The sequence below is a fragment of the Barbus barbus genome (assembly GCF_936440315.1).
Source record: "Barbus barbus genome assembly, chromosome: 23".
In the NCBI taxonomy this organism is placed as follows: domain Eukaryota; kingdom Metazoa; phylum Chordata; class Actinopteri; order Cypriniformes; family Cyprinidae; genus Barbus; species Barbus barbus.
The window spans coordinates 22,705,314-22,731,079 of NC_136751.1; the positions used below are offsets into that span (position 1 = coordinate 22,705,314).

The following is a 25,766-nucleotide window of genomic DNA, read 5'->3' on the forward strand; positions in this document are numbered from 1 at the left end:
AACCAAACTGCCAGAGGGTTACTGTGATGCTTGTGCTCGCTGGGCACCGTTTTATCGATGCCACCGGGGTGGCATATGCTGACGGCTTGGGCCCGTCATCGCTGCTCGCAGCTATATTCAATATTGAACTTGTTACAATTCAGAATTGTTTGTTGATAAACCAGCACTGATAAATAAAGCCTAAGAAATCAGATTAATGCAGTCAATTACACTTTTTAAACGGTTATTGATAATTTGACTTTATGCATATTTATTTATTTGTGCATTACCATTTTCACCTTGCACTCTAAAAAGATCTTAAACCGCTCAAGTATTCGTTGAAAAGGGCACTTTAATGAAATGTAGCATAAAAAGAAAACTGTGAAAGTCAAGAGTTTGATAGGCCTATTTGGCAGGAAGTATGCATGCTAACCTTCAGATAAATCCTATGCTATTTAATGAAGATAATGCACAAGATGCTACTTATATTCTATTCTAAGTAATTATAAAGGCTAGTTCTGAAAACTTAATCTAAACATTTACATCTATGCATTTTGCAGGCATAGTCCAAAGTGATTTACAAAAGAGGAACCTAAACATAAAGTAAATAGCTATTGTATTGCATCTATTATTTTCTGTTGAAAAGTCCATCTGTTTTGGGAGGATAGTTGCTGATCAAGTTTTCCTAGTTGGTAGCAGGTTTGTTGTTGGTCAGCTTGCAGAAGCTAATGACCATCAACAAACCATCAACCATCTTAAATGAGATTTTCCAGCAGGATGGGTATTTTGTCGTTCTGCCACCATAAATCATCCACTTAAATATGGCCGGGTGAATTTGGATACCATCCAGGCAGGTTTGACGAAATATTTGCCTTGTGCGTGAGGGACTCTTGTAAAAGCTTGTTGTCGAGAAACGTGACGTTTGACGGGTGAAAGTTGAACAGATGAGAGAAACAGAGGAGGTGTGTAACTCTCATCCTTGTTGTAAGAACAAGGACTGCTTGTAAGTGGACGGCAAAAGCAACATTCAGAGATGAGTTTGACTGCTATTCTGTCAGCGATCGACGGTGGAGATGACAACGGAGTTGAAAAGCTTTTGCAGAAGTATAACATAGAGGTAAAGAGGCTGCTGTTAGCTTACCATCTCATGTTGTTTTACTGCGCGCTAGCATTGGAGATGTTAGCGAGTTAGCCGCCCGGCAATATACCCGGTGTATGTATGAACCTACAAAAAGATTGATGATCTCAGTTCAAAAATACTTTGCTCCTGAACTTTAAATATGTACTTACTTTGTATTTAGTGATTTAAAAACACGAGGCATTCGCCTTGGGATCGTAAACTAGCGTCCTCCAGCTGTTAGCCAGCCATGATAGCAAAATGATACACCCAATTTGACTGTTTTTATACAAAAATGCCAAATTTTGCCCCCGTAAGTGAGCAGTGTATGAAATATTTCAAGAAAAATTTTAATTTCAAACGAATAGAGTAGAAATGGACTGTTATTTTGGATGTTAATAGTTGTGAAAGGCAAATAGCCAAGCTTGAGCTGTAAGATAAGTTACGTAAAAGCAGAAAATACTATTGTAAATAATATTGTTCTAACAGGTTTTTTTAACGAACAGTGTCTGTTTGGATTCTTCTGATGTGAACAGAAATTTTAACCACATATTTGCTGTTTACTTGATCGTTGTAATGACGCTGCAGTTTGTTTCTGGAGAGAATCTCAAGAGTACAGGATTTACCTTTACTTGCTCCTATAGGAACAGCCTTTTGTTAAGTAAACCACTGTTAGTTAAGTTGTAGTTAACAGTTTGCACTGCAGAAAGAGACTAGTACTGTGATTCATCTAATTACAATGAAATTCATCATGGACAATCCATGTCAGTTTAAGGAATGTACCACATGTTAATAGGATAAAATTTGGGTAAAATATGGCCATACTTGTCGAGATTAACAATATCAAAAATATTACAGGTTTACTAAAATGTCATATTCAAATATGCAAACAGGGCATTATCTATAAACTAATTTGCATGCACAGATCTGAGTATTGGATAAAGCCAGATATAAAATTAGGCAAAACCCCACCCCCGCCCCCAAACCCCGCCCCACACTGTCCTTTTTTTGGAAAAGTAAAATATGGTCACCCTAGATAAAGTAAACACTTACAGTAAATGTGTGTCTTAGATGTTTTCTTTTTTAGTAGTCTGAAAGCAGAAATAGAAGCAAAAAAAGGAAGCCAGAAGTTGACCAGTGAATAAAAACAATGACTTTGCCTGTAATGTCTTTCCTTAAAGTGGTCAAGATGGTTTATGGAACATCATAGCTGATCAACCAGCATAGACCAGGCTGCTCTATGGTTTTGAGTCAGATCCAAGTGTGGGATCTGTTTGTCTTTGATTGATATTTTCTCATGTCATGTTGACATTTCATTTCAGAACAGCCACACGTTTGCCTTTGACCACAAAGAGGAGAATGCACGAATTGTGAGTAACAGATTTATGGTCTTTCAAAACATTCTCAATTTGGTATGTTCCTTTTCAGTAGCTTGTTTTATTTAAAACAATGTGCTTTGTGGTCCCTTCTGCAGAAATTGTGTCAGGGTCTTCTTGCAGTCCTCCGTCGGTCAGATCATCCACTTTGCCAAAGCACCTGCCTGGAGACCCTGCGCATCCTGTCTAGAGACAAGCGTGTACTTGGACCCGTGGCCACCAAAGAGGGCATCCTCACTCTAGCCGGACTGGCCCGGATCCATGTGGCGGGACACGATGGAGAGCCGTTAGAGGAGGTGCAGTCAGCAGAGGAGGAGAGGGTTGTGGTGGAGGCTCTCAAGTGCCTGTGCAATGTAGTGTTTAACAGTGTGTTGGCACAGCAGGTGGGCGCTGACGTGAAGTTGGCAGAGGGCCTGTGTGCCCGCTTGCATTCGGTCAGCTCGTCCCATCATGAGGTGGGCCTGTTCTCCCTTCGCCTGCTGTTTCTGCTTTCCGCCCTGCGGACGGATGTGCGTGGCATGCTTCAGAAGGAGGCGGGTGCAGTGAGGCTGCTCACTGACATACTGGAACGCACCCTTGATGTCCGTTGGATGGGGCCATATGAGGCTGCGCCCCCTAAACCAGAAGCCCTGCCCATTTCCTTAGAAAACAATGAGCTGGCCATGGAAGCCCTTAAAGCTCTGTTTAACATCACTATGTGTGATTCCAGCGATGAGGTGAGAGTAACAATATTTGTAGAACAGCAAAATGACATTTTTATATCTATTTTACTGTACCTTTTACAAAACTGCTAGATGAATTTACTTCTACTTGTCATGTGCAGTACACAGAAATTAACCTAAGGAAAGCCCTCACTCAAAAATTAAAATTTTGTCCATTTATTCATCTGCAAGTTGTTCCAAACCTGCATGAGTTTCTTTCTTATGAAGATATTTTGTTCAGGGTAGCCTTTGACTTGCATAGTATTTTTTACCATAATATGGAAATCAATGGCTACTGTCAATTGCTTTACTAACGTTCTTTAAAAATAATGCCTTTTATGTTCAGCAGAAGAAATAAAGTCATACAGGTTTGGAACAACATGAGGGTGAGTAAATGATGACAGAAGTTTTGGGTGAACAGTTCCTTTAATACATTTTAAAAGATCTGTGTTGCATGTGTATCTCACTAAAAAACAGAATAGGATATTGCATGGCTTCAGTTTCCTGTTATACTGCTGTTGAAAAATTGATGCTGAGTGGAGCCGGTGCTTTTGCCCCCATCAGAGTGAAGGAAGACAGAGAGGGTTTCTTTCTCTTAAATAGGTCATAGGTTAATTGGCATTAATAATTTCTTCAATGATTTTTTTGGCTTCATTTTCTTGTGCTATGGTAAGTGCTTTTGACTGAAGTGCTTTTACATTTTTAAAGAATGCTTGCATGGGTTATGGTTTCATTTGTGGTGCTACCTATCAAAGCAAGCATCACTATTACCACTGCTGCTCATACTTAAGTATTAATTTTCACCACCTATTAATTTGTAAAACCATGATGTCTGAATTATACGAAAGGCTGTAAGACAGTTCACTCATATTAAAATGAGTACGGTAGGTGAAAGTGCAATGAATAATAAAGTGATGAGTTCTGCATTCTAAATAAAAGTGTCTGTCACTAATTGGTAAAGTCATTGCGTCATTCCCGCTGCCTTTTTTAACTGGCTGGCATATTAGTTTTACTCTCCTTGAAAAGGAAGCTACTTTGATTATATGTCAAGACCTTTGGCTTTTCAATGGAGAGGTTTGCTGTTTGGATGTGCGATTTTACCTGGCTGATAAAACAAAAAATCCCATGCGCTTAATTTGCATATTGTCAGATTATGTACTGCATTTGTTGGAGAACTTACTTTTCAACCATAAATTAAAAATGTTCTAAAGGTATGCAGGTGTGCATACTTGAGTACAGCCATACAGATATAAAATCATGTAATCTACAATGTCAACCATGCTGCTGCTCTCATTTTTTTTCCCCCACCATATATAAATATGACGACTTCTTTGTCATGACCTCATTTCATGGTCAATTACTGATGCATAATTCAGAATCTCGGTCAAAGTAGTAGTTCATCAGGGTATTTTATTTTTCCAAACTATTTCATTTTATGTACTGCATCTAGTGTGGAATTAGGTGGATGTGGGACCGCTAATTTACATAGAAGGAAGGGCCCAAAACTTATCTAGAAATAGATATGTGGCCGGGTGTTTTGTATGGCCAAGAACCACTCACAGTTTCTTGACAAAATTAAAAAATCTAGTTTTAAGTGCTGAAAGCTCCTACCCCCACCATTTCATCAAATAGACAAAAAAACATTGGTGCATTCCAGTGTTCTTAGCCCTTTGAATGATCATTGAAGTACGACTAAGTGTGTCTCAATTGCCTGACCTTTTGTTGGTTTCGGTATGGTTGGGATCACCTTGACGTAAGATGCACTTTCTTTTCTCAAGCCAGTGGTTCTCTCAGTACCTAAATCTCCATTGGCTCCAAGCTCTCAGGTTGTTTATTTTTAAATGAAGCCCAAACATGGCATCAGACTCTTTCTCTACTGCTATTGTTGTGAAAAAGCCTTTTGGTTTAACACTCACACAATTTTTCTTTTATTTTGATAGGACAATGACCACCAGCTTCGGCTGATCGCAGGCATCATGAGACATCTCCTAATGCTCAAGACGCACACTGAAGATAAAACAGAGGAGGCTCACAGGTACTTCCCCACTAGAAGATCGACAGCTGAATTCAGTTCACTCTGTATACTAGGCCTGTGCCTATTATATTAGCTAAACCTGTATTCCAGTGAGCCAGAAAGCAAAAGAAATGCAAGTGCGGTGAATGTGAATGATGAGATGTCTTCTCCAAGTGATTAATGACACACCTCTTTGCCCCATCTAGACAGCTCAACGCATTCTGTAACTCCCACCCGTTTATTTGGGCTTGACTCATTGTGTCCGCGGTGGTGCCGTCACCAGCCCTTTCACACTTTTGGAATGCTACCCTCTCAATGCATTCTACAGCACTCTGAAATGACTAACTCTATGCTCCCCCTTTAACAAAGTGCGCTGAATGTGCTGAACCAGTCCTGGTCAGTAGATGTGTCTTTGTTATTCAAATAATGCCCACGGACTGAAAGTTCCCCCACCTCGCAATGTTTTCAGAATGCCTTCTCATGTTTGTCTTTCGACATAGCATTCCTAGAATGTGACATGAGTGTGCTGAATGTTTTTGTGCGTCAGTGAAGATTATTAAATGAACAAATGAAAGTTGCATACAAATATTTACTATTCATTTCCATGAGGTGTCTCATTGTGAGACGTAGTTTGTTTTTATGATACAGACAGACACTAAATTGTATTTATGCACATGGGAAAGCTACTGACAGATCAATAATCAGTTTGACAAATATATATATATGCATGCATACACACACACACAGTATATTTACATACACATATACACAGTATATAACCGATATTCAGTTGGTTATTGGTTAATTGGTATTTCCATTTGGGACAGTTTGGTAGGTTTGTGAGACAAGAACCCCAAGAATAATATTCACAGATTAAGTAACTTATTTAATGTATTGTCATTCTTTTTGCAACACCTGCTAATGGCTGGTGACTTGAGAAAATGTACTGGCCATGAATATTTTTAATTGCCATGAAACTGTATGTGCATTATTTCAACAAACACACACACAGGAAGAACACATTGGGGAAACACACAAATTTAAATTTGTATTCTTATTGTTCACTTTATTTTATTTTTTTATTTATCAAATTATAAAAATAACCAAATATCTTTGTACAGCTACTGAACTGTGAAGTATTTCATAATAATTTTAATTTATATAATAGGCAGGCTAATATTTATAGAAAATAATTATTTCAACTTTTTGTGATCTAAATGATTGATAACTTATTTAAATAATAGTTAAAAAAAATAAGAATAATCAATCACAATTATTATTGTAGTTTACATAAATTAAAACAATAATAGTTATTAGCACATACACACACACACATGTAAGACCTCCAAAAGTTTGGAAACACCCCTGGCAAAGTGTGGTTTTGGACGATATCAGCATAAATCCTTATCATTTTTTGGTGCAAATACATTAAAGTAACTTGACATTATCATTGAAGTCCAGCAATAAAACATAATAATGGCAATATATACATGTCAAAGTCAGACATGCCCCTTTGCCGGCTATGATGCCTGGTTACTGGTTTAAACTTGGCCCAGGTTTTTAAAAGATCTTTGGGTCAGCACACCTTAATACTGTAGCTTCAACAATTGATTGCCAATTCAAAGTCAATGTTTGAATAAACTGACAGCTCGGATGCCCAGATTATGCAGAGCTCTAATAGCTGCTAATGGTGGATATTTTGATGAATCGAAAATTTTAGTTTTTTTCTATGTAGAAACTGTTTATGTAATAAAATATGTTTTCGTAGTTTGTGTTGTCCCTTATCAGTGCAAAATTATCACAAATTAAAAAGGATTCATGCCAATATTGTCCAAAACCCCACTTTTCTAGGGCGTTTCCAAACGTTCGGAGGGCAGTGTACATGCATGCATGCATACATATATTTAATTAATTAATTGAATTAATTAAAATAGGTTCTGCATATTGGTTATTAGACAGTATCATTTACTATGGGCTATGTATGTAATCAAAGGCCAGGAGTGGTTCCAGGAGTTGCATACTATGTTCTCATCATTCATTGTGTGCTAAACCTTTATCATTTGTCATTTCTTCTAGTCATACCATAAATCTCCTAAGTAACCTTCCCGTGCAATGCCTGGATGTTCTGATCGACGTCCCTGTCCAAGGTGGTATGGAAACGCATGGTGGGAAGAACATGGACGTAGTGCAGATACTGCTAGATTTTATGGAAAAGAGGATAGACAAGGTATTGCACTTCAGATGAATAACCTACAAGCTGTTGCTCAGCCATTCCACTTTCATTTGTTCATTCTTCGTGTGTATTTATCCACTCAGGCGACCAACTATAAAGAAGGCTTGACACCTGTGCTGAGTCTGATGACAGAGAGCTCTAGATACCACAGGGAGATCCGCAGATACCTCAAGGCCAAGGTGCAGGGTTGAGTCCATGCTCAGTGTAATTTTCTGCTCTCTAAAATAAGACCGTTTGCTTTGATGTTGCTTCTTCAGTGCTTTAGATATTAAGTTAAAGGAATAGTTCACCCAAAAATAAATAAAATGCTGACAATTTACTCTCCCTCAGGCCATCCAAGATATAGATGAGTTTGTTTCTTCATCTGAAAAGATTTGGAGAAATGGTTCCTCTGCAGTGAATGGGTGCCCACAGAATGAGAGACCAAACGGCTGATAAAACGTCACAATAATCCACAAGTAATCCTAAAAGCTGTTTGTTTGTAAGAAACAAATCCAAGCCCATAATACATAACACTTGCACGTGTTGTCCTCTCACATGAAACTCCACTAAGATATTTGTTTAGAAATCTTTTGGACTGTTTTCACATGTAATCGGTGCTTGATCTGTGCATATTTCTTTCCTGATTCAGATTAGATGATTTTTGCACTGGAGAGAACAATATTATGAATAGAAGATTCATAGAATAGAAGATTCAGTTTTTTTTAACTGAAAGCAATGGTTTGAAGTTAAAAATGTCTTAATGATGGATTTTTTCTTATAAACACACAGCTTTTCACTTTACAAGGTGTTAATTGATGGTCTGGAGGCGTGTTGATTAGTTGTGTATTATTGTGATGTTTTTATCAGTTGTTTGGACTCTCATTCTGACGGCACCCATTCACTACAGAGGATCCATTGGTGAGCAAGTGATGTAATGCTAAATTTCTCCAAATCTTTTCTAATGAATAAACAAACTCTTGGATGGCCTGAGGGGGGAGTAAATTTTCATTCTTGGAAAAGTAATCTTGATTTGCTGATTAAAAGTTTTCTTTTTGTTTGCAGGTGCTGCCTCCCCTGAAGGATGTGAAGGAAAGGCCGGAAATCGGCTGCACAGTTCGAAACAAACTGGTGCGTCTCATGACGCATATAGATATGGCAGTGAAACAGGGGGCCGCCGAGTTTCTCTTTGTGCTCTGCAAGGAGAGCGGTGAGAATTCTGCTTGTTTAATATTTCTAAAAGTTTGTAAAACTGTGTTTTGAAAGGCATTTTTGTTGGCATTGGTTTGAATTTTCACTGTTTAACAAAATAGAAGAATTAATATTGAATAAGCTAATCAGTTATTTTTTTGAACATCGTTTTCTCTTGTTGATCATGTGATGCAGTGGATAATCTGTTGAAGTACACTGGTTATGGCAATGCTGCGGGACTGTTGATGGCACGAGGGTTGCTGGCCGGAGGCAGAGGAGAGACGCAGTACTCATCTGATGAAGACTCTGACACAGAGGAGTACAAGTCAGCCAAACCATTGTAAGTGCCCTTATATGTATGGATAATTGCTGTTCTTGTTTTCTTAATATAAGTAATACATTTTATCATTTTGCATAGTATCATGTTTTTCCTTCTGCATTCTTGCATTTCTTTGTGCATTCATAGATTATAGTGACAATGACTTGTGTTTTTCAGTATTAACCCCATCACAGGTCACATAGAGCACCCAATGCCAAACCCTATGGACGAAATGACAGAGGAGCAGAAGGAATATGAAGCTCAGAAGCTTGTCAATATGATTGATGAATTATCAAGGTGGGTTTTTATTTTGGCAAAATTAAACATTCATGTAATTAAAATAATAAAAATGGTTAAATATAACAAAAAAAATTTTTTTAACACAAAACGTGGTTAATTTATTTTCATAATTGTAATTTTTGTTATTTTATTTTTTATTTTATGCTTTATATATTATTGTATGTTAATTTTAAGCAGCAGTTAAATCTAAATAAGAAATTTAACGTTAAAAGATGTTACCAATTTTTATTTTAATGCATGCTTTTTTTTTCTCATTGTATTTTTTTCCATTGTGTAAATTCTGGGCATTTTTACTCTTGCTCACTATTATCAGTCAGTTTCTCTTTCTGTTTTTCATCATCGTGTATGAGCCTGTTCATAACGCCCTCATAGAAGCATTATCTATCCTCTAGAAGCATTGTGCTTGTTTTCTCATCACCCTCCTCGGAGACTTGATATGTGTGGGGCCGCATTCATGTTGACCTTTTCCTAAACAACTGGTGGCATACACTAGCGAGACCGGTAAGAGGTGTAGCGCCGTTGCTCCGTCTGCGCTCCTTACCAACCGCTTCATTAAGACAAGAATCCTCTACCGTCGTCCTCTGCCTCATTTAAAGCTGGCCTTCTGCATTCAACAGGAGTCAATGCACACAGACCGGCCACCGCAGCCCTGCAGCATTAATTACCAGCTAATTGGTGCACACAGTGGGGTCGTGGGCTCGGGCTCTTTTGTACAATACATTGAGGTTTTATAATACTACATATACGTGGTTCTCTTTCATACACCGCCTGTTTTATTCAGCCAGGGTGCCAGACATTGTCCTTGGACGTGAAGTGGTTTGAGACATTGGCTCATTTAGGGGTGTGTGAATATATGTTAGCTGCCGGGCGATGTTAAATAAGTTTGCAAACACAAGAGGACACACCATTGTCCATCCATAGGGTGTTTGAGTCGTAATGAGCAGCGTGTGCCCAAGAGAGGCAGATTCCTGTCTTTGAGAATAGATCCTCGTTCCTTCTGTCTTCCTCCTATTCTTTTTATCAGGATTGAAGAGCTTTTTATCAGTGTTGTTTGGAAGAGGGAGGGCACTGGTGCTCCCCGCTACGGCTGCTGGGGAGATGCAGCATGTCCATGGAGGAATGTCCCTCCCTATGTCTGCTGCTTGACTTGCTGTCCAATTAGTACTGACTCTCTACCCCATACACACACACACACACACACACACAAAACCCTATGTAAACTTACAATTGTTCAGGCTGCTTATCAGCACATGTGCATTTGATAAGAGATTGACTTGGATTCTGGTTTGCCTTTTCAAGGGATGCAGAGGAAACATCTTTGTTTCCTTCTTTTCAACTTAATATCTTGTTTACATTTGTCATGACGTGCGTTTGACGTCAAGCGGTTCTTATCCCTGAAACTCAGGGATACGATAGTTGGAAAGTAGGGATGGAACAGTACACAGAAATTACAGTATGGTACGTACCATTGTGGCTCTGTCTTTAAGGAAATTAAAATATATAATTACAATTTTCTAGAAAGAATTTAAAAAAAATTGCTCCGCTAATGCTGTAAACTACATGACCATATTCTACATCCCGAATCCTACCCAATACCTAAACTTAACAACTACCCTACTAAATATTAATAAGAAGCAAATTAGACGTTTGAGGCAGAAGTTGTAGTTAATAGTGAGAATTGGACTTTAAAATAAAGTGTGACCAAATTTATATACAGTAGGCTATAAGTTGTTATTCATTTAGTAGCTCTTTATGAATCAAAATGTCCAAGTTTATCTGTGTGTGAATGACATAAATGAATGCAAATGAGCTTTCTGCGGCTTTGATTGGATAATGCTCTTATAAATCATCTTTGGCCGTGCTTTGATTGGATAATTCTCTGATGAATCATCTGGGGGTGCGCTGGTGACACACAGTGCAGATATAATTGGATTAGCGTGGAGGAGCTGCCGAGGCTTTGAAGAGATTAGAATGAGCACTGATCCTGTAATTAAACTGCAGGGTCGGGTGGTGGTGGAGGGGGTGGAGGGCCGCTCTGGGATGGGTGGGGGGGGTTTAGGGTTGTGATTCCAAGGGCTCTTATGTGGCCAGATGTAAAGGCAAAGAAAGATGTTCTACACATAAACAGGCCTCTTTAGGGGACAGAACTGAATGCAGCTACAATGGTCAGTATCAAAGGGTTTCTTTCAAAGAGCAGGTGGATTGTGGTGACAAATTAGTGGCCTGAAAAACTAAATCGACAAGACATGGAGCACAATAAATCTGTAAAGGAAATGATGGCTGCTAGAGTTTTTGCATATTTTACATACATTTCATATTTTATACTATTTTTTCAATTAATGGACCTTCGAACTCTACATTTTAAATTAAATAAAAAAACTGCAATGTTTTGTAATATATATTTGTAGCCATAGCCAAAAATACATTGTATGGGTCAAAATTATCGATTTTTCTTTTATGCCAAAAATCATTAGGATATTAATTAAAGATCATGTTGCATGAAGATATTTTCTAAATTTCCTGCCATAAATATATCAAATCTTAATTTTTGATTAGTAATATGCATTGCTAAGAACTTCAAATACGATTTTCTCAATATTTAGAATTTGTTTTGCACCCTCAGATTCCAGATTTTCAAATAGTTGTATCTCAGCCAAATTGTAAAAATAAAAAATTGACCCTTATGACTGGTTTTGTGGTCCAGGGTCACATATGCTTATTTCTCAAGTAGCATTTCTTATTATTATTAAAGTTGAAACCAGTTGTGCTGCTTCATATTTTTATTTAAACCTTGATACTTTGTTTCTGGATTCTTTGACAAATTATAATTTTTTTTTTAATTAAATTTTTGTAACAATGTAAAAGTCTTTCCCGCCACTTTTGATCACTTGGATGTATCCTTGCTGAATAAAAGTAAGAATTGCTTTCAAATCTCTAACTGATCTAAGGCTTTATTTAATGTTGTAAATAATATATTGTTATCCATAGAGATACACACAAATAGATCGTTCTTTCCTTTTATGTGTACAAAGTAAATGTAATAGTTTCTGCTGACGTTATTCCTGCTGGCCGTATCTCCCTATCCGCTTATTTGCATGTGACATTGTGAACATGCAAAGCACAAGAAGGATGCAAAAGTCCTGAGCTCTGTTCTGCTCTCTCAACAGGAAGGAACTGATCAGACCAATGGGAGTGAGGAAGGATGGCACTCTAGCGCCTCTAGGAGCAGCCATCCATGAGTGCAGCCCTCCACCCAGCAGCGACTCCGACTAGCAGGAGATTAGTTCACTCAAACAAACCCTCTAGGCACCGCTGCTGCTGGCTGATCACCACTGTCTTACCAACTGTCCCTTGCACATGGGATAGTTCAGTTATTTCCTACTGAAGTTCTTTTGTTGCACGAGGGCATGTCTTTCCAATTGGGACATGTATGGCGAACTATAGAATGAGCAGAGAGAGAGGAAGAAGAAATGTTTAAATAGATGGTTGTCACTGGACATCAGATATGATCACAGTGACTGTATAAGATGGAACAGTTAAGTAGGAAATTACACAATATATTCACGTCTCTGTGAGCAAGTAAATGCACTTGGTCTTTAAGCCTTTATACTTCATTAATGACATTTACCCTTAAAAGCAGTTCATTTAGGTTTGTTTTTATTTAAACAGTCTCTGGCTGTTGCTGGTTCACATATGAAAGAAACCTGTTCCGCGACGTTTCAAAATGCTTGAATGTCTTTTGAAATGTTATAGCCAAGACATGAGATCACTTGTTAGGAAATTGTCTTGCACTTCATTTTTGCAAAATGTGCATTGATTTTTTTTTTCCAGCACTTATGCCTGGAGTTTTAAACAAGTGTCTTTTCTAATGTTCTATATTATTTTTAGCTACACAATTTTCTATATATACATTTTTTTTTCAATGTAATTGAAGGTGTCATTTTCTTTTTCTAATGAATCAAGTTTTTACACAAAATAAAGGATGTAATTAAATTCAGATTTTTAAAGATTTATGGTTACCATCTCTGATTTAAAAGCGTGTCAATATTTCACGAGGCCCAGTACTCGTCTTCTGTAACCACTGTGAAATCAGAGGAAAGGAGCTTTGTTTTGTAAAACATCAACTTTTAATTTCCTTAAGTTTTTGCATTTAGGTTCTTTTTTGTTGAATTTTCAGACAATCATTTGCAATAAATTAAAAACAAAAAACTAGCAGTGTCATTTGCTCATTGCATGCAGAAACATTTTGGAATGTTTTGTAATTTTGGCTGTGAATATAAAAATGCCAATTTAAAACGATCACAAATCCTAGTGTGATTACATCACATTAAAAATAGATTACGTGATCAAATAGTTGAAGTCAATATATTGAATCCAACTGTTGCTTAACTAAGATGATTTGTATCCAAAATGCAGTGTGAAATTTGCTTAAAATAAAAAAAAAAAAAGCACTAAATTGAATATTCCATCATTGAACAGAACACATGTAAAGATGAACAAAACCGAAGAGACAAAGCTATGAATATATTTATTAAATACCATAAGATAATCTTTATGAACAGGCTATAATAAAAAAAGCAGCATTTTAATATTCAAAAGTACAAGTGGAGAGAATGTTAAGAACAACAAAATGCAAGCGTTAACTACTAACAATCATATTCAACTGGAAGAGCAGTCACATTTTAAACAAAACAACCATTCCAAGAATCAGAAATTTAAAAGACAGCTGGTAAACATGCTTCAACAAAACAAACATGGGAACCTGTATATGAATAAAAGAAATTAGATGGAGTGAAACGTTTAATAGGCATTCTGGCTTTTTGTCCATATTTCTCAAAATGTGCCAAAATCCCTGAGAGACATGAACAGATATGATCACAGCAGTGTGGTAATTAACAGCTACTTCACTGATCCTGTGCAAAAATCAAATTGCGCTCACAGCCGTTCTCATACGCAGAACCTCACACACACACACAGCAGCAGGATATTGGGGTTCTTTGTTGCTGACCAAAGTTTATTAGAGTTTTTTTTTTGGGGGGGGGGGCTGTAGGGGTTGGAGCTCCCGCTTAGAGGCTGCAGTGCCTGTGAGAAAACACAGTGGGGGCACTCCACACTTGGGAGGTCATGCCTCCCATGCTAATTTGGCACCATTCACTCGCTGGGGCCAAACCATGACTCGCTGGATACCAAATGACTTACAACTAGCAAACAAATATATAGACATTATTTCCAATTTTACACATTAACTCTGCACAGTACCAACCTTTCCAAATAAAGATTCAAATCTTGAATACAGTTTGAATGCATTTTGTAGAATGCTAAAGGAGCCTTAACACATTATCTGTCCAGAGATAATTAGTGGTCCTAAACTAACAAAATAAGTGCCACATTTCAGGGTCTGATAAAAATATATTTATTTTTACCTAATAAGACATTTTCGCATTCCAAACCGCTCCGTATCTTTGAATCAGGATGTGCAGATGTGATGTAATTACAACTCTCTTATTCATTACGGCTTTCCATAAAGAATATAAGCGCTAGAATTTATAAGAAATCCAGATGCAGGTTCAGTCAAAATGAGCAGCAGAAATTATGCATATAATTGTTTTAAACAACAAAAATGGAGTCTAATCCCACCAGAAACACGGACAAGTTTCAGTGTCTGATCAAACATGGCTGCTGTTTATCTGTTCAGGAAAAGACTGCCCAGATCAAGTCAAATTGGCTGTTACTACAGGTAAAAACAATGACATCCTAAAACATTCAGATGTAATGATATACATATATCTTATTTGAAGCCTTTCCAGGTGTCCATTACCATACTCTGTGATATTTTAAACATACAAAGCATGTGTGTGGGTGACATTAGTGCATGCTGTCGGTCTCTGAGGAGTCACTGTGCTCACCGCTGCTATTGCTGGGGTCAGTATCTGAACAAAGCCCATTTTCATGGCTGTTCATCAGGTCTTGGATCTCAGTATGCCATCCCAGGATCTCGGCAAGCTTTCGGACAGAATCGGAGAGATCCCCCAGCTCCATGTAGTCGGCCCTCCTCAAGGGCCTCCGTTCAAAGGGCCCAACTGGATCGCGGTTCAGCAGCAGACGAGGCACTGTGGACTTCACTGTGTTGACCAGGCTAGCGAAAGGCTCGATCTGCCACAGAGCAGAAAGAATAACTGATAACTTTTATTAAGCAAAGACAAAATAAACTTGAAGTGATGAGATTTCCATTTAAAATTCGCTTAATGCTAGGATTCTTTGGGAGGGGTATGTTTAGCAGCTCAATTGTTTCAACACTGATCATACAACTGAAGACTGGAGTAATGGCTGTTGAACCAGCTTTAAAGTTACAGGACAAAAATTGTCAAGAACAGGCATTTTAAAATGAAAATTTCACAAATCTGGTTTTCAGTTTATTTTTTGTAATCAAATACATGCAGCATTGCAAGCTTGAGACTCAAGGCCAAAAAAAAAAAAAAAAATATATATATATATATATATATATATATATACACATACACACACACATACATACAGTGGTGTGAAAAAGTGTTGGCCCCCTTCCTGATATTTTTTTTTTTTTTCATGTTTGTCACACTTTAATGTTTCAGATCAAACAAATTTAAATATCAAAGATAACACAACATGCAGTTTTTGAATGAAGGGTTTTTTTTATGAAGGGAAAACAAAATCCAAACCCACATGGCCCTGTGTGAAAAAGTGTTTGAAACTTGGACCGCCATATTTGAAATAACAGCTAAACGCGAACACGTTTGATTCGCCGTGTCGTAAGACTTGCCTATGTATTGGCTCTCTACCCTGTGGAAAAGCAACTGGTTCTTAAAGGGCTCGCCAATCGAACCAACTAAGAACCAGCTATAGCACTGGCTCTGAACTAGCACCTGGTTCCAGCTGGTGGAAAGGGGGTAAGTGAGAGCCATTATCCACAAATGGCAAAAAGATGGAACAGTGGTAAACCTTCCCAGGAGTGGCTGGCCGACCAAAATCCCCCAAGAACGACTCATCCAAGAGGTCACAAACGACCCTACAAAAACATCTAAAGAACTGCAGGCCTCAATTGCCTCAGTTAAAGTCAGTGTTCATGACTCCACCATAAGAAAGAGACTGGGCAAAAATGGCCTGCATGGCAGAGTTCCAAGACGAAAACCGCTGCTGAGCAAAAGGACAAAGAACAAAGGCTCGTCTCAGTTTTGCCAGAAAACATCTTGATGATCCCCAAGACTTTTGGGAAAATACTCTGTGGACCGACGAGACAAAAGTTGAACTTTTTGGAAGGTGTGTGTCCCATTACATCTGGCGTAAAAGTAACAGCATTTCAGAAAAAGAACATCATACCAACAGTTAAATATGGTGGTGGTAGTGTGATGGTCTGGGGCTGTTTTGCTGCTTCAGGACCTGGAAGACTTGCTGTGATAAATTGAACCATGAATTCAGCAGTCTACCAAAAAATCCTGAAGGACCATGTCCGGCCATCTGTTCGTGACCTCAAGCTGAAGTGAACTTGGGATCTGCAGCAGGACAATGATCCAAAACACACCAGCAAATCCACCTCTGAATGGCTAAAGAAAAACAAAATTAAGACTTTGGAGTGGCCTAGTCAAAGTCCTGACCTGAATCCTATTGAGATGCTGTGGCATGACCTTAAAAAGGCGGTTCATGCTCAAACCCTCCAATGTGGCTGAATTACAACAATTCTGCTAAGATGAGTGGGCCAAAATTCCTCCACAGCGCTGTAACAGACTCATTGCAAGTTATCGCAAACGCTTGATTGCAGTTGTTGCTGCTAAGGGTGGCCCAACCAGTTATTAGGTTTAGGGTTCATGTGGGTTTGGATTTTGTTTTCCCTTCATATTATAATAAAAAAAAAAAAAAAAAAAAAAAATAAAAAAAAAACTTCATTCAAAAACTGCATGTTGTGTTTACTTGTGTTATCTTTGATATATAAATTAGTTTGATGATCTGAAACATTAAAAAGTGACAAACATGCATATAAACTTTCACACCACTGTATGAGTGTGTATGTATGCATGTATGTATACACACTCATACACTTCTTACCATGACTAAATGGAAGAAAAATTCATTGAACCATTCATGGAACATCAACGTTTGGGTTAGTATATTTTTTTCTTACCGAAATATTCCATTCAAACCACTTGCTATAATAATAATAATAATAATAATAATAATAAGATACATGAAATAAATTAAGGACTCCTAAAAGCCCTTAAATAAACCTATAAATTAATACATTTTAAAATAGCATTTTGGTAATTGAATAATTTTAGAAGACCTGTCACCTACACACAAAAATGGTTTATACATCAATAATAATAATAAGCCCACCTTTAAAGACGTGCCCATGATCATGAGAAGGTCAGCCTTAGGAAAATCTTCAGCATGGTGAAAGTACTTTTCTGGCAGATCTTCTCCAAAGAACACGACATTAGGCTTGACTGCCCCAGCACAAAATGTACAGATGGGAACGTTGCCATTCATTATAGCTTGCTGATAGGAAAAAAAAAAAAAAAAGTTGTGTAGTATGCACTAAATTTTATGAATTCAATACTGTAATTAAGACCACTCAGGCTAATTTAGATTACCTTGGCTTCCTCAGCAGGATAAGGCGTATAGCAGAGATGGCAGGCAGCAGTGGCAAAACTCCCATGAGCCTCCACAAGTTTGTCATCTGGGATACCGCACACTACAGAGACAGTAAAGCACATTTTAATAGATAACACTGCAAATTTAACTTTTAAGAGTGATATAATAGGACTCTGAATTTTAATCTCACATTTTTCGAGCCCATCGATGTTCTGAGTGTACATGCGGAGCAGCAGGCCCTTCTGATGCAGCATACGGATGAAATAGTGAACATAGTTTGGACGGTGGTGTCCAGGGTACAGCTCTTTAGCCAATGAGAAGAAAGGATGAGGGTTGTCAGAGAAGTAGTCGATGTTAAAGATGGCCTCTGGGAACGGGATGTCATACTTAGCAAGGTTCGCATAAAGACCCGTCCCTGGCGTCCTGATACAAAAATAGTAGTTAGCCGAGTGAAACAACAGTTCAGAAGTAGTTTGAATGTTTTGAACATCCACCTGAAATCTGGTATACCGCTGGCCGTGCTGATACCTGCTCCAGCAACCACCACAATGTTTCTCACCCGGCCGAGTTTCACCAGCCGGCCGATAGTTTCCAAAGCCCCGCACGGGACAGAGCTGCCAGTGGGTGAGGAGAGAAAGGCCTTAGTGCTGGGAGATGAACTCTGGTAGGACTTCCCTTTCCTAAAAAGAGGGGGAAAAGCTACAAAAATGAACACTAAAAATAAACCATTTTAAAATATGGATGACCTTTGGGTTAAAAAAAAAAAAAAAAAAATGCATGTCACCATTTCTTTTAACACTTGCTAGCATCTGCTAGATATTTAACTTTTAAATTATATAGCCTATGATGCAGTGTTATAGTATTTATATATTATAAAAGTATTTAATATTTTGAGTTAGCTTTAATTTTAGTCTTATTATTAGTAATTTCATTTATTCTCATATTTTATATTAGTATCTCATTTATTACTTTAAAAACATTTCAATTTAGCTTTCAGATATTAATACCCCCCATCCCTCCCCACACCCAAGACTTTTCTTTCCCAATCAAGCTTTCCCCATTTCATAACTACAATTTAATTTGTTTTGGTATTTTTAGTTTACAGTAACAACACTGATAAAATGTAATCAAATCAAGTTTTTTTTTTTTTTTTTATATATATAATAACAGCATACTTTTTTCCCTGAAAAAAAAAAAAAAAAAAAAAAAAAAAAAAAAAAAAAAAGTTTAGTTTGTGTTTTGACAGCTTTTGTTAAAAGTCAAGTTATTTTCAGTTTGCATAATTTTTTTCCTTTGATAGTTGAAGTGTGAAGGAAAATAGTGTTTTAAACTAGATTTCATAAAACCATGTTTTACAAATGCTTGTTATTGCTTGGATACAGAGCTTTTGTAATCACTGATTGTTTGCTGGAAAGAAGGTTGTGGTGTCTCACCGTGCTAATGACGCCTGCTGTTCATTCACGCTCATGAGGCTGAGGTCGTCGACGAGGCCTGAATCTGTGGGTTTAGTGCGCTGAGGGTCCTGAGGGTTGATGGAACTGCGAGTCACCCTTGTGATGCCGGGCGGAGCGATCCTTCTGTCCCTGCTTGACTTTGCCTTGCTCATGTTCACACCTGGAAAGGGGCATTAATTTGTATGTTTATTTGTGTATGCTTTGATTTCTAATAACAGATTTTAAGCAGCAAATATCAGTCCTTGTAAGACTGCAATAATGTTAAGAGGTTCAAGTAAGGTTTTATGCAAAGCTGATGCAGCTATAGATCTGGGCTCAACACAAAAATATACAATACACACCCACTAAGATGTTTTGAAGGACACTAACATTTTTGACCAAATATAACTCTAGACATCTATAATGTTATAATGTAAACATATTGTGGCGGGAAGAGCAAATGACAGACACAGTGTTGGCTGTTTTCAGCACCCCTCCTCTCTCACACACACCCACTCCCGTCGGGAGCCAGGTGAAGGGCGGCGAATAAGGGACGGGGTGGTGATGATCGTAAGGGGGAGGCAGCCAACTTGTCACAATAATAAGGCTCCCGACGGGAATGGGTGTGTGAGATAAAGATATATATAAACCAATATAAAACAAGTTCTTTTGAACTTATTCATAGACTACGGACAAAAAAAACCTATCAGTTTCCACAAAAATAGCTCAACCGCTCAAGAAATGTTTCCTGAGCATCAAATTAGAATGATTTCTGAAGAATCATGTGACTAATTTATTCCTGCCACAGAAAATTACATTAAAAATGTATATTTAAAAAAAAAAAAAAAAAATTTTTATTTTTTTAAATACAATTGATTAAATAAATGCAGCATTTACATAATTACTGACCTCCAACTTACTATATTTTAATTATGAATACTAATGATAATTTCAAATGGTTTCATTGCATTTAGGCCAATAAAATACTGTTTACCAGGGGGAAAAAAAAGTTGAAAAATAAATAATCAGCAGTCATTTAAATATTACAATGACATCTTTTAAACTAGAATCTTAAATGTCTTGAAACTGGGAAACAAGAATTTTTAAACATCTATAAAAAAACAAAAACAACTCTTAATCACAAAGTTAAAGAAAAATGAGAGCATAGATAGATCGATCATAATCAAATAGAGTATGTTAGATTAATTATTCGCAGAAATGATAAAGAACATGATTTTTACAGTATCTTGTTGACACTGTAGTTATCTTTGAAAGCTCTTGTAATAATAAAGTTATTTTTTTTTTTTTTACAAAAATTACGTTATTTGCTTGCTTTCTTCCTATACCTTTCCTAATTTGGTTTATTGCAATATTTAAGAATAATTAAAGTCATAGCAGAGCTTTGCTGTGTCCTGCCTTTGGCTGGCGTAAAGCTACAATGTATTAAACCCGTCAAGCACCAACAAAGCTAATGGTTGTAATATATTTAATGCGTCCCTCCACTTTGGTTCAACAGCCCACAGCTGTGGCAGCTTTATGGCTCGGGGAAGGGGAACGGGTACAAGAGACGGGGAGGGTGAAAGTGTCCAGGATTGACTGTGTGTCAACAAACCCAGCTGGAGGAGAAAGGAGGCGGCCATTTAGACCCCCCCCCAAAAAAAAGTGAATAGAGGCAGAGGTAAAATCCAATAAAGAATTTGTGGGAAGCGAGAGGTGAGGAAGATGCCTGGAGCTGTGAGAGGTCATTTCTCAAGCCTCTGACGTCTAAGGATGAATGACGGACAACGACGACGACTGGGACAGAAAGAGATGGAAGGAGAGAGAATAAAAAAGGTAAGAGGAGTGGATACAAAAGAGATACATCCAATAAAACAAGGCCTGCGTCTCAACATACAAATGCGATAAACACAGGCCTTTCAATGACAAACCTTATCACAGCCGAAAGAGGCACAGATCTCACAATGACAACGGGTCAGTGTGCAGAGTGATAAACACTATTACCAGAGTGAACAAAATCTGGCAACCTGCAAACCAAAACACACTGTAAGTGGCTATAACTCAATTCAACTCAGACAAAACTGGCCGCAGTTGAAATTCAATTAGTCATTTGTTGGTTATTTAGTCTTTTTAAGTGCATCAAGGCTGGTCATTATGAGATTCCCCTCTCCCACCTCCACTGCTGTAATGGCTACTCCCACAGTACTATTAAAAACTACAGGGGATGGGAGGTCACTGCCTTTGTCTCCCTGATAAGCACAGAGACTGCTGCGCACATCCAATATTTTACAGCTGAGCTTATTAAGACTCACATAAACAGCATGGATAAGTCTGTAGCACAAGGAGTTGCGTCACAATCTGGAACCTTGTCCTTAAGTGTGAAAAAAAAACAAACAAAAAAAAACATCCTTTTCAAATGACCCGTTTCACAAACAAACAGCAAGCTCCAGGCAGACTGAATTCCAGGAGGCACTCATGCAAAATAAAATGTCAAAGGCTGGATGTGTCTGAAGGACAAATGTTCTGAACTGAATATAAAACACGCAAAAAAAAAAAGATCCCTTTTTATTTTAAGTGATGTTGTCAGTCTCACTTTGCATTGCTCTTTGTTTTAACATTCAGAACGATAACAAATTTGAAATATTTTCCCCTCAAAATGAGTAAAATCAGGCATTTTAAACCAGACACAAAGTATTTGGTTGAATTTAGGGAGAATATAAAATTACAATTAATAAAAAGATTAATATTCTGTTAGTGATAATTTATCTAAATATTAGGTATCAAACTTATTTATTATTTGCTAACAGTTTGATAAATCACTATTTTTTATAAACCATAACACTACGTTTGATAAATCACTATTGATGAATGCAAAGTAAAAAAAAAAAAAAAAAAAAGGGGGGCTAAATTGGGGTGGGGGGGGAAACAAGCAGACAAATAAGCAAAACTCTGTCTGCGGTCTAACAAAGACTTCACTAAACATAGGCACAGAGACTTCACGCCAAAGATGAGGCAAAAACCAACACGAGCAGTGGTGTGACTGAAACCATGGAGAAGAGGTTAGCAACGGGCAGTCAGGGCAGGAATGAGCTGGCTGTCAGAGTTAGTAAGACAGCACAGAGTCATTGTGCTGATATTAGCACACATATCTGGCCTCTCACTGCTGACAAATTGAGCTTAATTAGTTGAGCGGTTTGATGAGAAGCAGCTAAAAAAGGACTAAGATGGAAGATTTTAGTATGGAATGTTATGCTTTCCCATTTATATGACACATTATTAGACGAAAGGAGTCTACATCCATTTTAGTACTAGGAGATATTTCTCAAATACCAAAAGCTGACTTTAAAACTCTACACAATATAATAAAATAAAAGGTAGATGTACACTTCAATTCAGTTTAATCTTGTTCACCCAGCTAGTTGTTGATGTCTGCTGCCCCCTATGCATGACGTGGAGACACAGCTACAGTTACAGAGTTAATGTGGCCCTCATCAAATACCAGTTTCTCCACCTCATGGATAAGGGCCTGTCATTTAGCGCCCCCTGTTGTCACAATTTCAAAAGACAAAGCAACTAATTCACATTCTTTTGAACTTTCCATTCATTAAAATGTCTACTTGAGTCAAATATTAAGAAGCACAACTTATACTCAGTTATCGGAGTATACTTAACTTATAAAAAACACTTGTCAGAATTAATTCTGAAGGATCATGTGACACTGAAGACAAGAAGAATGCCTGATAAAAATTAGCCCCAGAAAAAAATAAAACAAATCCATGCTGCCTTAGTAGCCATAAGATACTTAATCTTATTCTTAACGACCCCAAACGTTTGAATGATAGTGTACATACAGCATGTTTCCTTTATTATGATCATCATCATTAAAACATCAACAAAACGATACAGTAACCACTATGATTCAACGCGTTCACACAGTGAAGGATTCGTTAGACTGAACCCCATAACTTGAAGAGGTTCTTTTTTTAGCGAGTCATACAGAAGGACCCTCATGCAAATCATTTATGTTTAAGTGTGCAGTCTTATAGAAGACATGTGACCCTGGACCACAAAAGCAGTCTTAAGTCCCTGGGCTAGATTTGTAGCAATAGCCAAAAAGACATTGTTTGGGTCAAAATTATAAATTTTTCTTTTGTGCCAAAAATCATTAGGATATTAATTAAAGATCATGTTCCATGATATTTTGTAAATTTCCTACCGTAAACATTAAAACTTAATTTTTGATTAGTAATATGCATTGCTAAGAATTTCATTTAGACAACTTTAAAAGGCAATTCTCTCAGTATTTTGATTTTTTTTGCACCGTCAGATTTTCAAATAGTTGTATCTCAGACAAATACTGGAGATGGTCCTCACTGCAGAACACAAGATCCAGGGGGTGTGGTTGGATCTAGATATATATACCTAAACATATACCTAAACCTACTCGTCTCCACCCCCTGGTCCCTAAACCCACCCATCTCCACCTCCTAGATGTGGATCCAACCCCCCTGGATCTTTGTTCTGCATTGAAGGGCTACTGAAATATTGTCCCATCCTAACAAACCACATCAATGGAAAGCTTATTTATTCAGCTTTCAGATGATGTATAAATCTCAATTTTGAAATTGACACTTATGACTGGTTGTGTCACATTTTCTTGCTATTATTTGGTAGTAGCCTACATGGTCTTTCTGATTACATTCAATTAATTTCAGACTGCTGAAAACAGTCTGAAATTATAACCATTAACTATTTTTTCATTGCAACATTTTATTGTCATTTTCACTAGCAACTGCCACTGGATTATATTGTAAAATAAAGTTCACCATTATCCCACCTGATCGTCAACACGTTTACCCAGTCTATGACCACACTCAACAAAACTGAAAATATGCAAAAGCATATTAATACTACACACCCTAAAGATAATATGTGCCAAAAATCTGTTAACACTTTTCTAGCCTTTTGTTTTGGAGCTTTTATGCATCCATTATCTGCAATCAGGAAATAAACTGCTCTGGTCATATGACAATTTGCACTAATCAAGTGAAACTGCACATATTTAATTGAGACCCTTTATTTGTTCCATATTTATTTGCACTAAAACATCAGTCGGTACGGTTTGTAGAGCTTTATAAATGAAAAACTTTTTACGGTGGGATTAAATGGGTTAAAGGTAAATGAAAATCACTTAAGCAAGGCCTTAAAGTCTGATGCGTTTTAAAATAGAAATCAAAAATAATAATATGGCGCCTTACATAGAAGCAGAACATCGCTTCAGGGCGCGTCGTAATAATCACACTTGTCGCTTTGTTACGCAATAATCTGCGCATTCATACACTGTAGGTTTATGAGTTGTAAGTGAACATTGTATTTGATTCTCTGGCGGCGCTGCTACAATGCAGCCAATAATGAAAATGCATTAAATACGTGACCTCGTATCAAAACCATTGCTATTGCTGAAAACATTCAATGTAGCGGCCAGAGAATGGCTAATAACTACGCTTTTCAAAGGTTAAATGCATCTAGTATGTAAGTAATTAGTTACTTGCCTCTGTATTTGTTTACCGGACTGAGGAAGGAGGGAAGACGAACAGCAGCGACTCGATGATATCCCTCGCGACAAAATAACAGACCGGGAATTACAAATATATCAACCTGATAGCTACTGCAAAATAAATGTCATGTTTGAATCTGTGCAAGCCCAGCGTTCCCGCAAAACATTACAAGCTTGCTTGACAATGCAGGAAGTACGTCATTTTATGAATACGAGCGGGAAAACATCCCTGTTACAGCCAATAGGAAATGCTATATTAATTTGTTTAAATAATTATATGCAATCCACAGTTTGCTGAAATTACTTAAACATTTTATGTATCTGTATTGAACAGTAGGGCAGGATCTCTTTGTAAAACATAACAGCTTTTGCTTTTGCTACACAATTGGGCAAAATTCAGATTCAAGAACTGACTTCATGAGTAAACTGGCCACAGCACACATTAAGAAATTCAACACAGTCACACAACAGAGCAATAACAATAACCGGCAATCCAGTGGTTTCATACTGAAGGCTTCTGGGTGAATTAGTGCATGTTATTCACAACATAGTCCAAAAATTCATCTATGAGATATATGAAATGTACACATGTGGAACTTCAAACATTGACTATTAAGTAAGGAAATGTTGATGACTTATTAAAAATGAATAAAGGTGGTAATGTGACACAATCATTCTGAAGGGGTTTATTTTGAGTTGATGATTGTAGGCCGTGTACATTATCCCATTTTCTACAAATCTACCTAAATATATAGATAGATATAAAATAATTGTATTAGCATGGGCTACTTGTAGAGAGCAGAGAGAGCACCATATATGAGCAGTCAGTTACACAATGTTGCCCTGGACAAGAGTTATTTTTCAGAAATATTAAACTGTTGAATGCTGTGATTAATTAACAATGTCATAATACTTTCAGAAATACCACACATGTTATGTACGTAA

General features: G+C 37.4%; 2 protein-coding genes across 2 annotated transcripts; one reads left to right on the forward strand and one right to left on the reverse strand.

Annotated features, from left to right (window-relative positions):
* Nucleotides 1-649: 649 nt before the first annotated feature.
* LOC306842826 (chaperone Ric-8B-like) lies at nucleotides 650-13,639 on the forward strand. Its single transcript, XM_079373920.1, has 10 exons — nucleotides 650-1,096; nucleotides 2,419-2,466; nucleotides 2,571-3,188; nucleotides 5,114-5,208; nucleotides 7,264-7,414; nucleotides 7,504-7,599; nucleotides 8,465-8,609; nucleotides 8,786-8,930; nucleotides 9,087-9,206; nucleotides 12,377-13,639. The coding sequence occupies exons 1-10, from the start codon at nucleotides 1,013-1,015 to the stop codon at nucleotides 12,480-12,482; spliced, it is 1,608 nt and encodes a 535-aa protein (XP_079230046.1). The 5' UTR covers nucleotides 650-1,012; the 3' UTR covers nucleotides 12,483-13,639.
* On the reverse strand, nucleotides 13,328-25,049 carry LOC306842829 (NAD-dependent protein deacetylase sirtuin-3-like). The gene is made up of 7 exons (XM_079373923.1): nucleotides 24,817-25,049; nucleotides 19,268-19,448; nucleotides 18,329-18,514; nucleotides 18,025-18,257; nucleotides 17,834-17,934; nucleotides 17,577-17,738; nucleotides 13,328-15,362 (listed from the first exon to the last, which is right to left on the reverse strand). Exons 2-7 carry the CDS (start codon nucleotides 19,438-19,440, stop codon nucleotides 15,075-15,077), a joined length of 1,143 nt encoding a protein of 380 aa, XP_079230049.1. The 5' UTR covers nucleotides 19,441-19,448; nucleotides 24,817-25,049; the 3' UTR covers nucleotides 13,328-15,074.
* Between the last annotated feature and the right edge of the window lie 717 nt (nucleotides 25,050-25,766).

Bases quoted from the DNA above. Each gene is read 5' to 3' on its own strand.
- LOC306842826 (XM_079373920.1), top strand. From the start codon at position 1,013: ATGAGTTTGACTGCTATTCTGTCAGCGATCGACGGTGGAGATGACAAC. The intron at 3,189-5,113 runs GTGAGAGTAACA...TTATTTTGATAG, and splicing joins TGTGTGATTCCAGCGATGAG to GACAATGACCACCAGCTTCG. The intron at 9,207-12,376 runs GTGGGTTTTTAT...CTCTCTCAACAG, and splicing joins ATGATTGATGAATTATCAAG to GAAGGAACTGATCAGACCAA.
- LOC306842829 (XM_079373923.1), bottom strand. From the start codon at position 19,440: ATGAGCAAGGCAAAGTCAAGCAGGGACAGAAGGATCGCTCCGCCCGGC. The intron at 18,515-19,267 runs GTGAGACACCAC...CCCTCTTTTTAG, and splicing joins CAGCAGGCGTCATTAGCACG to GAAAGGGAAGTCCTACCAGA. The intron at 17,739-17,833 runs GTAATCTAAATT...TTTTCCTATCAG, and splicing joins ATCCTGCTGAGGAAGCCAAG to CAAGCTATAATGAATGGCAA.